This window comes from Hermetia illucens, chromosome 1, assembly GCF_905115235.1.
Source record: "Hermetia illucens chromosome 1, iHerIll2.2.curated.20191125, whole genome shotgun sequence".
In the NCBI taxonomy this organism is placed as follows: Eukaryota; Metazoa; Arthropoda; class Insecta; order Diptera; family Stratiomyidae; genus Hermetia; species Hermetia illucens.
In genome coordinates, this window is record NC_051849.1 from 14,037,304 (window position 1) to 14,050,305 (window position 13,002).

The 13,002-nt window shown below is 42.2% G+C and overlaps 1 protein-coding gene across 5 annotated transcripts in view; it reads right to left on the minus strand.

Moving 5' to 3' along the window:
• Positions 1-13,002, minus strand: part of LOC119654628 (protein lifeguard 1-like) — a 32,996-nt gene that overhangs the window by 12,444 nt on the left and 7,550 nt on the right. Inside the window, exon 2 of one of the 5 annotated variants that reach the window (XM_038060128.1) lies at positions 49-97. The exons of 3 other annotated variants lie outside the window; for them this stretch is intronic. In XM_038060128.1, the coding sequence (XP_037916056.1) occupies positions 49-55 (7 nt within the window). In that variant the 5' untranslated portion in view covers positions 56-97. Of the gene's footprint in view, positions 1-48; positions 170-13,002 lie in introns of all 5 variants that reach the window. One more of the 5 variants, XM_038060119.1, reaches the window with a different exon arrangement.

The window sequence follows — 13,002 nt, forward strand, 5'->3', positions numbered from 1 at the left end:
CAGAAAAGAAAAGCACATTTAATAAACAACAATTTTGCAATAACTCACCAGCCATAGCTTAAAGCAACTGTATATATGTACAATATTCAATCAAAATCTATAATTTAATTTGAATAATATTTTATTTCAATGTTCGCCTCCAACCGTCCTAGACAAGATAATTTCGTACCTGAAAGAAAGAGAAAAGATTTTATCAAATAGTTGAATGTGTGACTGAAAATAATACAGTGTAAATGTATAAGTTCTTTACTTTGCTTAACTGATATGATAAGATAGGACTTTAAACGGTCGAGCTGCGATTAAAGTAGCACACAATTGAAAGATTAAAAGGTTATTCTACACTGTTTATGTCAGCTGGGCGATAAAAAATGAATCAACGAGATAATAGAATTATTTCAGGGAAAGACCACGATTGAAAATCTTCTTTAGCATTTTTTTCCTTTCCAAATCAATGTCAACTGATTAAATCGCACATAATGAAGATGAGTAATGAAGTAAACAACTCTTTGGAAGAATCACAATTGACTCACTGGCCCTAAATACAAGAAAACTCTGAAATATTGAGACATTGTGTAGTACTTTTAAATGTATCACTCATCTGTTATCGGAGAAAGAAAGTCTACAATGTACACACCTGACGCATAACAAATGGTTTGCAAAATAGAAGTCTACCCCAGACGATTGTGTGAATAAGCAACAGACGAAACCTTTATGTAACAATTGCAACCACTGATAAAAGCATACATCTAATACATACCATTAAAAACTATAAGCAGTGGGGGATTGAGCATTGATCAAAAAAATAAATAGGTTGAACACATTGTAAAAGGATTAAAGGTTTCCTAAAACATGCGAAAAGTGGTAAACCAAAGCAAGGTGGGTCAGTAGTTCAGGGGTCTTATTTATCTTAGGTAACAATAACGTACAATAACTGATCAGTATCAAATTTTGCTCATCAAAGTAAGATTTTATAAAGAAAATCGAAACACTAAAATTACCCTTCCATAAAAACAGAAAAGTCCTGATAATTGACTTGTTTACATGCACAGACTCTAAAGGCCAGCGGCACATCCTACAAATCAATTGATGCTTTTCCTTTTGTATCTCTCACCAACAGCTCTACTACCAAGCCCTATCTCCACCTGGTGACCGCTGGGAGCTCTTTCTTAACGAAAAGCTGCAGACGGAAAAGGATGAAGGCGAGTCTCCCGCGCCTAAAAACGGGACTAATTGTACCAACTGGTCCTCCAGGTTGGGGGTTGGGTAGGGCTGACAACCCTACACGGAAAACAACTTGTTACGAAGCCACAACAGGAGCCTCGGACAGGACGGATTTTAAAACGACCGACCCGGTAACGACAACGGAATAACGATTTGCGCATTTTCTCATGGAACGTGCGCTCCCTGTACAGAGATGAAGCTGATGAGCAGCTAGCCGATACCCTGTCCCAATATAGGGCTGATATAACAGCGTTGCAAGAGATGCGATGGACAGGGACCGGTTTCCTGGAGAAGAGCCACTACACCATATATTATAGCGGTCATCCAGTAAACCATGTGCTCGGAGTAGGTTTCTTAGTCAGCCAAAAAATGAAACCTGTTGTTATCGGCTTTGAAAACATAAGCCAACGGCTATGCACTCTGCGCTTGCGAGGCAAGTTTAGAAATATAAGCCTCATAAACGTACACGCCCCTACAGAGGAGACTGCAGAGTCGGAGAAGGATACCTTCTACGAGGCAGTAGAACGAACCCTCGAAGCCTGTCCCAGATATGATAACAAAATCATACTTGGCGATTTTAACAACCAAGTAGGGGGAGCCAGTATTCAGGCGATACGTTGGCTCCCATAGCTTACACGAAAAAACAAATGATAACGGACTGCGGACTATTCAATTAGCAGGGTCACACGAAATGATTGTTGGAAGTACCTGGTTTGCGCGGAAAGCGGTCCACAAACATACGTGGGCCTCTCCAGACGGGACCACTTTCAACCAAATTGACCACGTGTTATTCGAACGCCGCCACCTCTCAGCCGGATAGCCCCATACGCCCAGAACATCATTGGCCCATACCAAAGAGGCTTCACTCCAGGCAAATCAGCAACAGATCAGATTTTCTCTGTGCGACAAGCGATGGAAAAACTGTTGGAATATGGACAACAGTTTCACCATCTGTTCATCGACTTTAAAGGCGCCTATGATAGCATAGCCAGGGTAAAACTGTACACGGCCATGAGAGAATTCGGTATCCCGACGAAATTAATAAGACTGACTAGGCTGACCCTGACCAATGTGCGAGGCCAGATAAAAGCATCAGGATCACTCTCAAGACCATTCGACATCAACAACGGTCTACGACAAGGGGATGCACTATCATGCGTCCTCTTTGACCTGGCCCTCGAGAAAGTGATCCGTGATGCTGAGGTAAATGCAAGAGGTACGATCCTCTTCAAGTTCACCCAACTACTATGCCTATGCTGACGATATTGACATCATGGGAAGAACGACCCGAGACGTACAAACTGCCTTCATCCAGATCGAGCAGGCGGTGCGAGATCTTGGGCTGCACATCAATGAAGGCAAAACAAAATATATGGTGGCAACGTCAGCACCGAATACGAATCAACCAACAACATCAAACCGTACTGGTCAAACACAAACACGAAGAAGAATAAGGATAGGAGAATACAACTTTGAGACCGTTGACAATTTCTCCTATCTAGAGTCGAAAGTCACAACCGATAACAGCTACGATGATGAAATCCGCGCACGGTTGTTGTCAGCCAACAGAGCCTATTTCAGCTTACAAAGACTGTTCCGCTCGAAACGTCTCACCATAGGGTCAAAGCTCTTACTGTACAAGACTATGATCTTGCCAGTCCTCATGTATTCCTCGGAAACTTGAGTTCTTAGCAAGAAAAATTGCGAACTCTTGGCCGCGTTCGAGAGAAGAATCCTCCGAAGAATTTTTGGCCCCCTACATGAGGATGGACGATTCCGTAGCCTACACAATGACGAAATCTATGAGCGATACCATGACCGTCCGGTTGTGGATAAAATCCGGCTCAATAGGTTACGGTGGGCGGGTCACTTAATCTGTATGGATGAGGATGATCCCACCCGGAAAGTCTATAAGGGCAATATCTACGGTAGAAAAAGAAAAAGAAGACGAGGCAGACCCTGCCTAAGATGGAGCGATGGCGTAGGTCAGGACGCCAGACAGCATTTAGGGATATCGAATTCGTGGACCTCGGCACAAAACCGGGATGTCTGGAGTTCCTTATTAAGGCAGGCCTAGACCGGATACCGGTTGTTGCGTCGTTGATGATGATGATCTCCCTTTACAAATCATACCAAACTGTCTAAAAGAAATAAACAATTATTTCGCATGACGTTCACTTTAAACAACGATTCAAAACTAAGTGGAGACGGAAGTGGACACCAGCGTTCCTTTTTTTCACGTCCAAATAATGGACAAGGATGGTAACAGTGAAATTTGACAACCACAAAATCACCCACACCCGACGAACCATCCCAATAACCTATAATCTCCAAACATTCCTGAAATCAAAAAATTGCCCCCTTCAACTCCAACTGATACCGAGGGCCGGCTGATAAGTTCACGGCCTAAGGTACTTAATGAAAGAAAAGGATGGTGTTATATTTTTTAGTTTTGAATGTAATCGCCCTCAAGTGAACACTTTTCACATCGCCAATATAATGACTTTATGCCACTGAAAAAATATTCCCTAGAATTCTCTTCAAAATGGTTTTCTACGTCCGCCTTCATTTCGCTGCCGTTGGAAAATGTTCGTCCTCGTAGCTCCTTCTTTTAATTGAAAAAAAGGAAGTCGCTGGGAGCCAGGTCCGGACTGTAGGATGAGTGGTCACGTTCTGTGAAACCCGTAACTTTTAGGGCAACTCTCGCAACCTGAGCGGTGTGAAGGGGCACGTTGTCTTACAGAAACAACACTCTCCACCCCCCCTTTTGTTACGTCTCTTCTTTACCACTGCCTCATGTGCCTGACCCCGTAAATTAGCGTAGTACTTGCCGTTCATTGTAGCCCCAGAAAATGGTAGCCATAATCTTCGACGCCGACTTTCCACTTTGGTGGCCTTTCTCCCTTTTTATTCACTAACTTTTGTTTGGACTCCGGATCATATCGACGAATCCAAGTTTCATCAACAGTCACAATATGGTTGCAAATTTCGTTCAAATTACTCTGATAAAATTTCAAAAAATCTTTACAACTCTCCAATCTTCGTTCCTTATCGAGCGGTGGAGCATTGGCGGTACCCAACATGCACCATTTTTTTCTTCACGTGCAAATTTTCATGCAAAATCTCTCCAAATTGTTCCTTGTTAATCCGCAGTTCTTCCATTATCTGCCACAAATTTAATTCTTCATTAAGCCCGTACTAATTCGACTTCTTTAACACTTTCTTCGTTGACTACTGTCACTGGGCGACCTGGGCGAGGGTGGTTTTCTCAGGACTTTCTGCCTTGTTGAAATAGTCGAGCCCATTTTAAAGGTTTTGCGTGAAACAAAACCTTATTAGAATTAGAATGTCTGTCCGTCTGTCTCTCTGTCTGTCACATCCGATTTATTCGGAAACGACTAGACCAATTGTCACGAAAATTGGTGAGAGCATGTCATCTGTTGTTTCCTTTACATACAGCAAGTGGCGCCATTTTGTATTAAGTTTAAGGGGGCTCCCCATACATGTGAATGGAGGCTGCAAATTTTTTTTTCATAAATGTGGGCTATCAAATGAAAGGGCTCAATTAGTACTTTTCGAAACTAGTTTCATATTTGATATCGGATGAAACATAGGGGAGTGGGAGCTCCCGGACTCGGAAGCAGATGAGCCAAAGGTACACATACATCCAAGAGGGCGCACAAGGCCATTGCGGGTATCAAACATACCAAATGTTTCGAAAATTTTAATACTTTTTGATCACAACGATGCGATACTTCTACACCAACTGTCCTAGAAATTCTGCAAAACAGAATGGGATAATTCTTCAATACATTGGAATAGGTCGTTTGGTTGTGGGGATAATCGAGCCCGGAAAGTCTCTAAGGACAACACTTATGATAGAAAACACCAAGCAGACCTTCCGTGATATGGAGCGACGACGCAAGCTACGATGACAGACAGCTGTTAGGTATATCGGAAAGGTTTTTGTGTCGCGGTTTCTTGGCAATATACCACCAGCTCTTCCAAAACGTGCTTGCACACTCCTCCGTCTTACCAGAGAGGGTACCAACGTTTAGCATACGGACACGAATTTGTATGGCTCAAATTAGTTTACTTACGCTCTGATCAGTCTTTGCACCAGGGTGAAAGGTCCTTGGACAGATGCTATAGAACACCACATAACATGGAAATCCTCCTTAAAACTGAAAAATTCACTCCCTATCCTCAACCAAAGAATTCACTCCCTATCCTCAACCAAAGCAATGTCGTAATAAGATACCGTGCAGACTGAAAGACAACGAAGATTGCGGGTAGGAAACAAAAACGGGATTAAAACTTCACTGACTGTTTTGAAAATGTAAAAATATTAGCCGTCGGAAGTCGTTATAAAAGAAAAGCCCATCCTGGAAGCTTTCAACATTTACCTAACCAATAACACCGTAAATGAAAAATAAGATATGGAGGACCTAAACAATAACTATTTTGGAATTCTAGACAGCATCACACGGACACTGCAGAACGTCTAAACTCGATTTACACTTATCACTAAATGGCAAAATTTATCATCATAATTGGTCGCTTATTTTATCAAAAGAAAAAAAACATGTCATAGGTCCATAGTAAACGCCAACCATTGTTATACCAAGTTTTTTTACATCTAACTTTTTTTGGACATAAGCTCAGACGATGAAATATTATAATTGTAACTACCAGCGCGCCTCTTATAATTAATGCAAACTATTGTATTTTCCATGTTTAAGCAGTCGATATCGCCTCATGTTCGTTAAGGAAGGAAATTAAACGAACGCTTTCAGATAACAAATGTTATTGCACTTATCAAGATTGGAACATATCAAGTGTGAAGGAGACATAATTTTCATAACCGACTTTACCATTAACTTAATCAGATTAAATAGTGTTTAGATTACGCATCATCAACAGCAGTAATATGGTAGAACTTTTCTGAAAATATTGTAGAAAATAGGGAAAACTCATATCAACGAAATATTTCGTTAAGGTATTGCTGATTTTCCATGACGATAAAGATATTTATCAGCCAAGATAATGAAGATATTCAGATCTCAGATGTATTTTACTTGCATTCGCTTTAATTTTCCTCAGATTTACTACTGTTAGGAACTTTGAAAGCACTTAATTTGTTGGACAGATATTTTATTATTTAGTCCTGCCCGAGCTAAATAGTACTGACTATTGTCCGCCAGCCAGGCCATACATGAGTGCACTCAGTGCAAATTCTAAACAGCTCAAGAGGACGTGGTCTATAGAAGACGCTACCACAACCTGGAGTCATCGAAATAGACGGTAATAGTAGCTATGACCCATTTTTTTCGTGGATATTGATTCGTACAGCTACCGACGATTGGTCTCACAGACTTTATTGTGGCCATCTTGAAAACAGTCCCTAATCGACCCTCTGACCTCCGATGAAATTATGCCTGGAAACTAACGTCATTCTTTTTTTTTCAGCTACGCCAATAACAAATAAATCCATCTACACCGTCCTGACTTCTTTATTTAAACATGCCTACATGCCCGACAAAAATTGGCGGAGTCGAACCCATTCTCACACAGCTCCGAAACCGATGCTTTAAGCAAACACATAAGGAAATTTAGAGTAATTCCAAACATTTTGTAAATCATCGCGACATTTTAATTTGGCAAATTTTTAAGATTTAAAGTGTATCCGTCACCGCAAGCGATAGTACGCGGTGGAGCTCGTTTGAATTCATATTTAGACGAGCTCTTCCGATACTTCACCGAATAGAAACTAACCTTCAACCCGCAAAAATGTCAACAAAAAATGAGGATGATATTCTTTTACTTCAGCCTTTGTCCCGTTCACAAGCGGGGTCGGCTCGTCGTGATCGGTTTCGCCATTTTATTTTATCAAGTGCCTGATCTGGACGCAATCGCTAGGCTTTTAAATCCCCATCCATCTATCCATCGACTTCGACATTCAGACCAATCTTGGCAAGTGAATTCTCTGCTCGAAGCCTCTCTCGCAGTTTACCCACGATCGATGTTACCCCATATCGATCGCGGATATCCCCATTTCGGATCTGATGAAAACGTATCACGCCACTAATCCAACGCAACATCTTCGTCTCCAACACCACGCCGAGGCCCGAAGGTCTCTTCTCGCTTGAGCATAACCACAACCCCTATGAAACTCCCACTAGGGGCCTACCGCAAATAACAGAGCTGTACTTACATACAACGGGAGTCCACCTGAAGTATGAGAGGCCAAGCGCTATCCCGGTTCCCATGGTACCAGTATACCCCTGGTAAGATTTCGTGGTCAATTACCACTTCAGATGAGTCCCCGTGCAGACTCGGGTCTGATCGCCCTGATTAAGCCTTTGGAGCATTCGCCTACTGCATCACGCCCGGTAAACCAAAGTGAGTACAGCGTCTCCCGGCCACCACTATGGAGGTTCTCCTCAGCCACTTGGTTTTGGTTTGGCCGACAGGGTTGCCGCCCCGTCTTCCTCACCGCCACCTCTGAGCACCAGTTGTGCTGGCAGTTAGAACTGCTGCAAATGTCGACAATGACTGTGGAAATAGAAGATGAGCAAATTCTTCAGTTGAAATCTGCTCGAAATATTCTCGCGAGCGTAAGCAAAGTACCGTTCTTGTCATCAACGCAACAGAAGTGTTCGATATCCTGTGCGCGTTCGTTTCGGCTTTTGGCAAGTCGATACAAATCTCTCTCGCCATCCTGAGTGTCCAATTTATCGTAAAGATTTTTGTAATGGACCGCTCAGGTGACAACGATGGCTTTCTTTGGTTCCCGGTTGGCATTCTTATAAATTTGCTATTTAGTGAGCATTTTATCGTTGAGAAACTTGTGGCAGAGACGTTTCTTTTCACGTATCTTCATCTCAACATCGTCATTCCAAACCCAAGTGTCTCGGTTGATGTACCGCTACATGGCTTTGTAACATCGAGAGTTGCAGAGGCCGCTTTGTGGATCGTGTCTTTCATTTAGTTCCACGATTCTTCCACGTTCGTAATGGTTGATAATCGCATAACAGATCATTTCTTCGCGGCGATCCAGTCCGTTCCTCACGCTGTTTTATCGGTGGCTTAATTCTTAAGACGGCAATCAACGGCTGATGTTGAGGTGTGATGGTCTCATAGGAAACGACTTTGCAATCAGGGACAATGGTAAAATGCAGGTGTCATGAGATACCAGGAAAAAATGCACTTTCGCCGTATCTCTATTTCAATAATCACTTTCAATTTCATCTTCCAAACCGATATCCCTCTTCATCAAATGAAGAGTTTCCTTGTTAAGGAAAGTTTTACCGGCATATTCAAAATCGGCAACCGTCTACGAAACCTTCACAGCATCGATTCCATTATAGCCTGATATACAATGAATTTCCTTGAACGGTGTCAGTCCCATCTTAATGCTTTAGTTGCCGAGTGAGGATCGAAACCAGCGAGGAAAATTCCTTTCCCTTGAACCAATTCCCACAGATTCTCCTTCCCTAAAAAAGTGACAAGTCTACACAGGTCGTTACTCCCATACTCATACGCTCCCTCAACCAAGCAAAACGGCTCACGCCATTCCTAGTCCACCTTTCCCATCTCCATTCCCCATTCCGACTAAATTTCTAAAATGTGCTAATATACTATTATTAACTTTATTTGTGCAAGTATCGGAATGGGATGTATTTTGAGGCCTAGATTCGCCACTGTGATTTTTTCAGATTTTTCGGTTGAATTGGTTCTGAAAACGAAACCTGTTTCACTTTTTGAGGGTCATATTTTGAGCCCTCACCCCGATATCATATAGGGGAATTTCAAAAAAATTTAGCCCTTTCATTTGATACTCTACATGGCCATATTCTTTGAAAAAAATGTTGCACCCTTCTTTCGCGTGTATGGGGGAACCCCCCCCCCCCCCCCCCCCTTAAACTCAACACAAAATGTCTATACGTAGAGGGATTCACAACCCGCACGTTCCCACCAAATTTCATGACAATCGGTTTAGCCTTTTCCGAATAAATTGGGTGTGACAGAAAGACGAACAGACAGACATCAAATCGATTCTAATAAGGTTCCGTATCAAACACAAAACCCCAAAAATGCCAGCGGTTCTTCTATCATTTGTGAGCAGACTGTACTTTGCAAACATCCCATTCAATAAATAAATCTTGCACATTATTAATTTATATTTGCGGCAGTTTCCATTGTAAACTTTGCTGTCTCATCTACAAACTGGAAAAATATTGATTTTCAGTGCTTGAATCCTTATTCTAAAAGTAGCTGACGATTTTTTAATTTTTTATTGGAAATCAATGAGACTTCATGTCATATTCACTTTCCATTATTAGAATTTCTTTTCAGGGGTGAGTATGAAGATTCCTCTATGTCCATTTGGATCGTTAAAGAAATTGTCTCATATGTGTAGATATGGTGGGTGGACAATGTGAAATGTGTCCCTTTTTTCATGAGTACTGTTGAAAATTATCTCCCCCTCTTTCACATGTAAACCTTCAACGCATTCCAACGGGTCGAATGTATCATTTTCCGCTCAATTTGTAAAAGTTCCAAAAAATTACAACACTTCAAACTTTTATGTTCATTGCGCAAGTAAAACTATGAAAACATTCAGTTCAGACGACATTTCTACCGAAGCGTGGTTGCATACATAAAATAAATGAGTTTTCAGTCGTAAAAGAATTTTCCTCATTGGACCTCATTGGATGACTAAAAATACTCGGGGAGCCCCAATGATACCAAGTGTTTTAAAACAGGAAAAAAAGAGCTATCAATGAAGCCGTACAATGAATCCGTACATAAGCATGTATTATTCCGCATTATTTTCCCCAATAATACTGCATCGCTTCCGCTAGTCGTGTTTACATGAGCGCCGCTATTGACTATCTTTGGTTTATTAGCAATAGATAGCCAGTAACAATGTTCCATGAAAAAGGAACTCAGTTGAGCTGGTGATAATCGAATGCACGAAATATCAATTACATGATAACAGGATTACCACAAATCGCTATTTGTTTTTTGTTGCTAAAAAGAAAAAAAAAACTATGTTTATATTGCTAAACAGAATAATGCATTTATGTTGGTTTCAAGTTGAGTGTACGCCCATGAATCACTGGGCGTCATATTGTTATCAATTTATACTTAAATACAAGAGTTCAAAATGTCTCAACTAAAATGCCGGCGAATAAACAGATAGTCGAGATTTGCATATTTGAGAATTACTACGAGGCCGCTGCTGTAACTGGAAATGCAAAGGACACGAACATTATCAGCTTTCCTGGAAATGTAAAATAAAGCCACAGCATATCCGGCACCAAATATCTGGATTTGTCGGAAATATTTTGGAAATACAGAAAAAAGAATCATTTAGAGGCAAATTTCATTCATTCAATATGAATGATGGTTGAAAATTATATGATAATCGGTTATTCCTAGTTCGCATAAAAATTCCCTCTGCACTCCCCACCTTTCCAACAAATATTAAAAAAAATATTGGCTCCGAAAACTGCTAATCGAGACCTTTCATTTGATACCCAACATGACTACATTCGATAAAAAAAAAATGTAACCTCCCTTTTGCATGTATTCCCCCCCTCAAACTGAACGTAGATAGAAGTAGCTGACTGCATGTGTGGGCGTTCACAATTCGCACCTTCCCACTATCATCACTTTCGTCTCAATTGGTATAGCCATTTCTGAGAAAAGTGGGTGTGAGCGACGGGCTTTGAACTGATTTTGTTTTACAAACAAAACCTTAAAAAGGAGTTAATATTTCGAAAGGAAGTCTTGAAACGTTGTAAATGGGTCGAAAAACTTTTTTGTCATGACTTGGAAACGAACTTCATCCTGATGCTGAAGAAATTGAAAGTGTCCAAGTCGGCGAGAAAGATTAGGGCACCCGTTTTCTGAGGCGGTGAAGGAATAATGATGGTGAAATATTTGGAAGACAGAACCAATATTACCGCCTCTTACTACGCAAACCGAATAAGAAGATTGCCAGAGAAACTGCGAGCTGGAGGGCTATTTCACCAAGACAAAGCTCCGTCCAACAAAGCCACGATTTCGACGGCTGCCATTCGAGAAATGAGATCCCACCTCTTTCCTCGACTCGAGACACCTCCAAGGCACAAAATTTGAGAACGGTAATGAAGTGACGGCCGCTGTTGAGTCATTTTTGAAGTGTCAAAATAAAGATTTGTTATGGGACCACGCGGAAAAATAAATTATTTAACTATTTAAATCAATGTGGTTTACATACATTATCATTACTTTTGGATTATCCCTCGTACAAAAATCTAATACATTTCCAGCACTTCGTTTCTTCGTCTGACTTGGTGACTGAATCGGGTTCTCATTATGAAAAGCACGGCATCGAAACTTGACATCGCTAGCTGTTTCGCCACAATCTCCAGCGACCATTTCAGCACGTTCGCGTAGACATATATCGCAAAACAAGCCTGATGTGCTGTTAGTTGACAAGACGTCGAGATGTGGCACCGGTGCCACCAGGCATAATGTTGTATGTAAGGTGATCCATCAAAACCTTGCATACAAGCATGGGGAACATGAAGACCCCAACGGCCGTCCCTTATCTCCGATAAATTCCCAATCACATGAATTCACCCACCTCCCAATGCTTTCAAATCAATTGAAACCATCCTAATCTCCTTCGAATCCCAATCAACCTCGGTCTTCGTCGCCTCTGTTTACCGTTCCAAACAATTCCTCGACACACACGACTTTCTCCGCATCAAGTCCCTCTGCGCTTCTCAAGATCACCCTCCCGGAAAACAATCGGTGGAGACCTCAACGCCAGACACCTATCCTGGTTCGACGCACGGTTGAATCAGAACGGGGATCAGTTCCACGGTTTCCCCACAACCTCCCATCCCACCGTCAACCTAGCCCATTTCAGCTCGGCCCTTCCAACTTTCAACAGAACACACTACCACTCCTACCTAGACCAGTTCCTAATTAGCAGTAACCTAACTATTATTCCCAACCCAAACACGTTTCCCTTCCTCGGAACAGTCCCCGACATCACCGACCATGATGCCATAATCCTAAACGTCAAACTCCCAGACAGTCGTTTGGTCCACTAGACCTTCAGTTCCCGACCTCCAGCGCGCAAACTGGAACTGGAACCTAGCCCTCAAAACTAAACTTCAACCTCTCCTACTCCCATCCAACAGTAAAGTTCCCAACGACCATTGACCAAACTGCCCGTCAATACACCGACAAGTATGTGACAAACTGGTCCCATCCCGTCCCTTAAACTACCGCAACCTCATTACCTTCCCCAATGTTATCCTAATAGACATCCAGTATAAAAAGACCGTCAGGCGGAGACTATTTAGCAGTAGATACTCCCCGCAATCTTCTCACCTCCTTTCCGAAATCCGCGAACTGGACATGTCCATCCGCGAAGAAATCCTAACCCCCTACACCCAATATCTCCAGAACCTCCTCTCCAACACGGAACTGAACCCTGGTACATACAGGGAACTCAGGAAAACCTGCCCGCGTTTAGGCAAATCTGTCTAACAAAACCCGATCCTACCCCAAAACACCCCCCCCCCCCTCCCCCAGAAAAGTTTAACGTCCTCGCTCACCACTTCCTCCAGGCATGCCACTACACCCTCCATTTCCGTGAACCACGTTTCGACAACCAGATAAGCGTTTACCTCCGTTTCAATTCGCCAACCGACCCAGACACTGGGTTGACCATGCCTCGTACTCAAATCAGACGTCTTCCTGGGCCTCAACCGG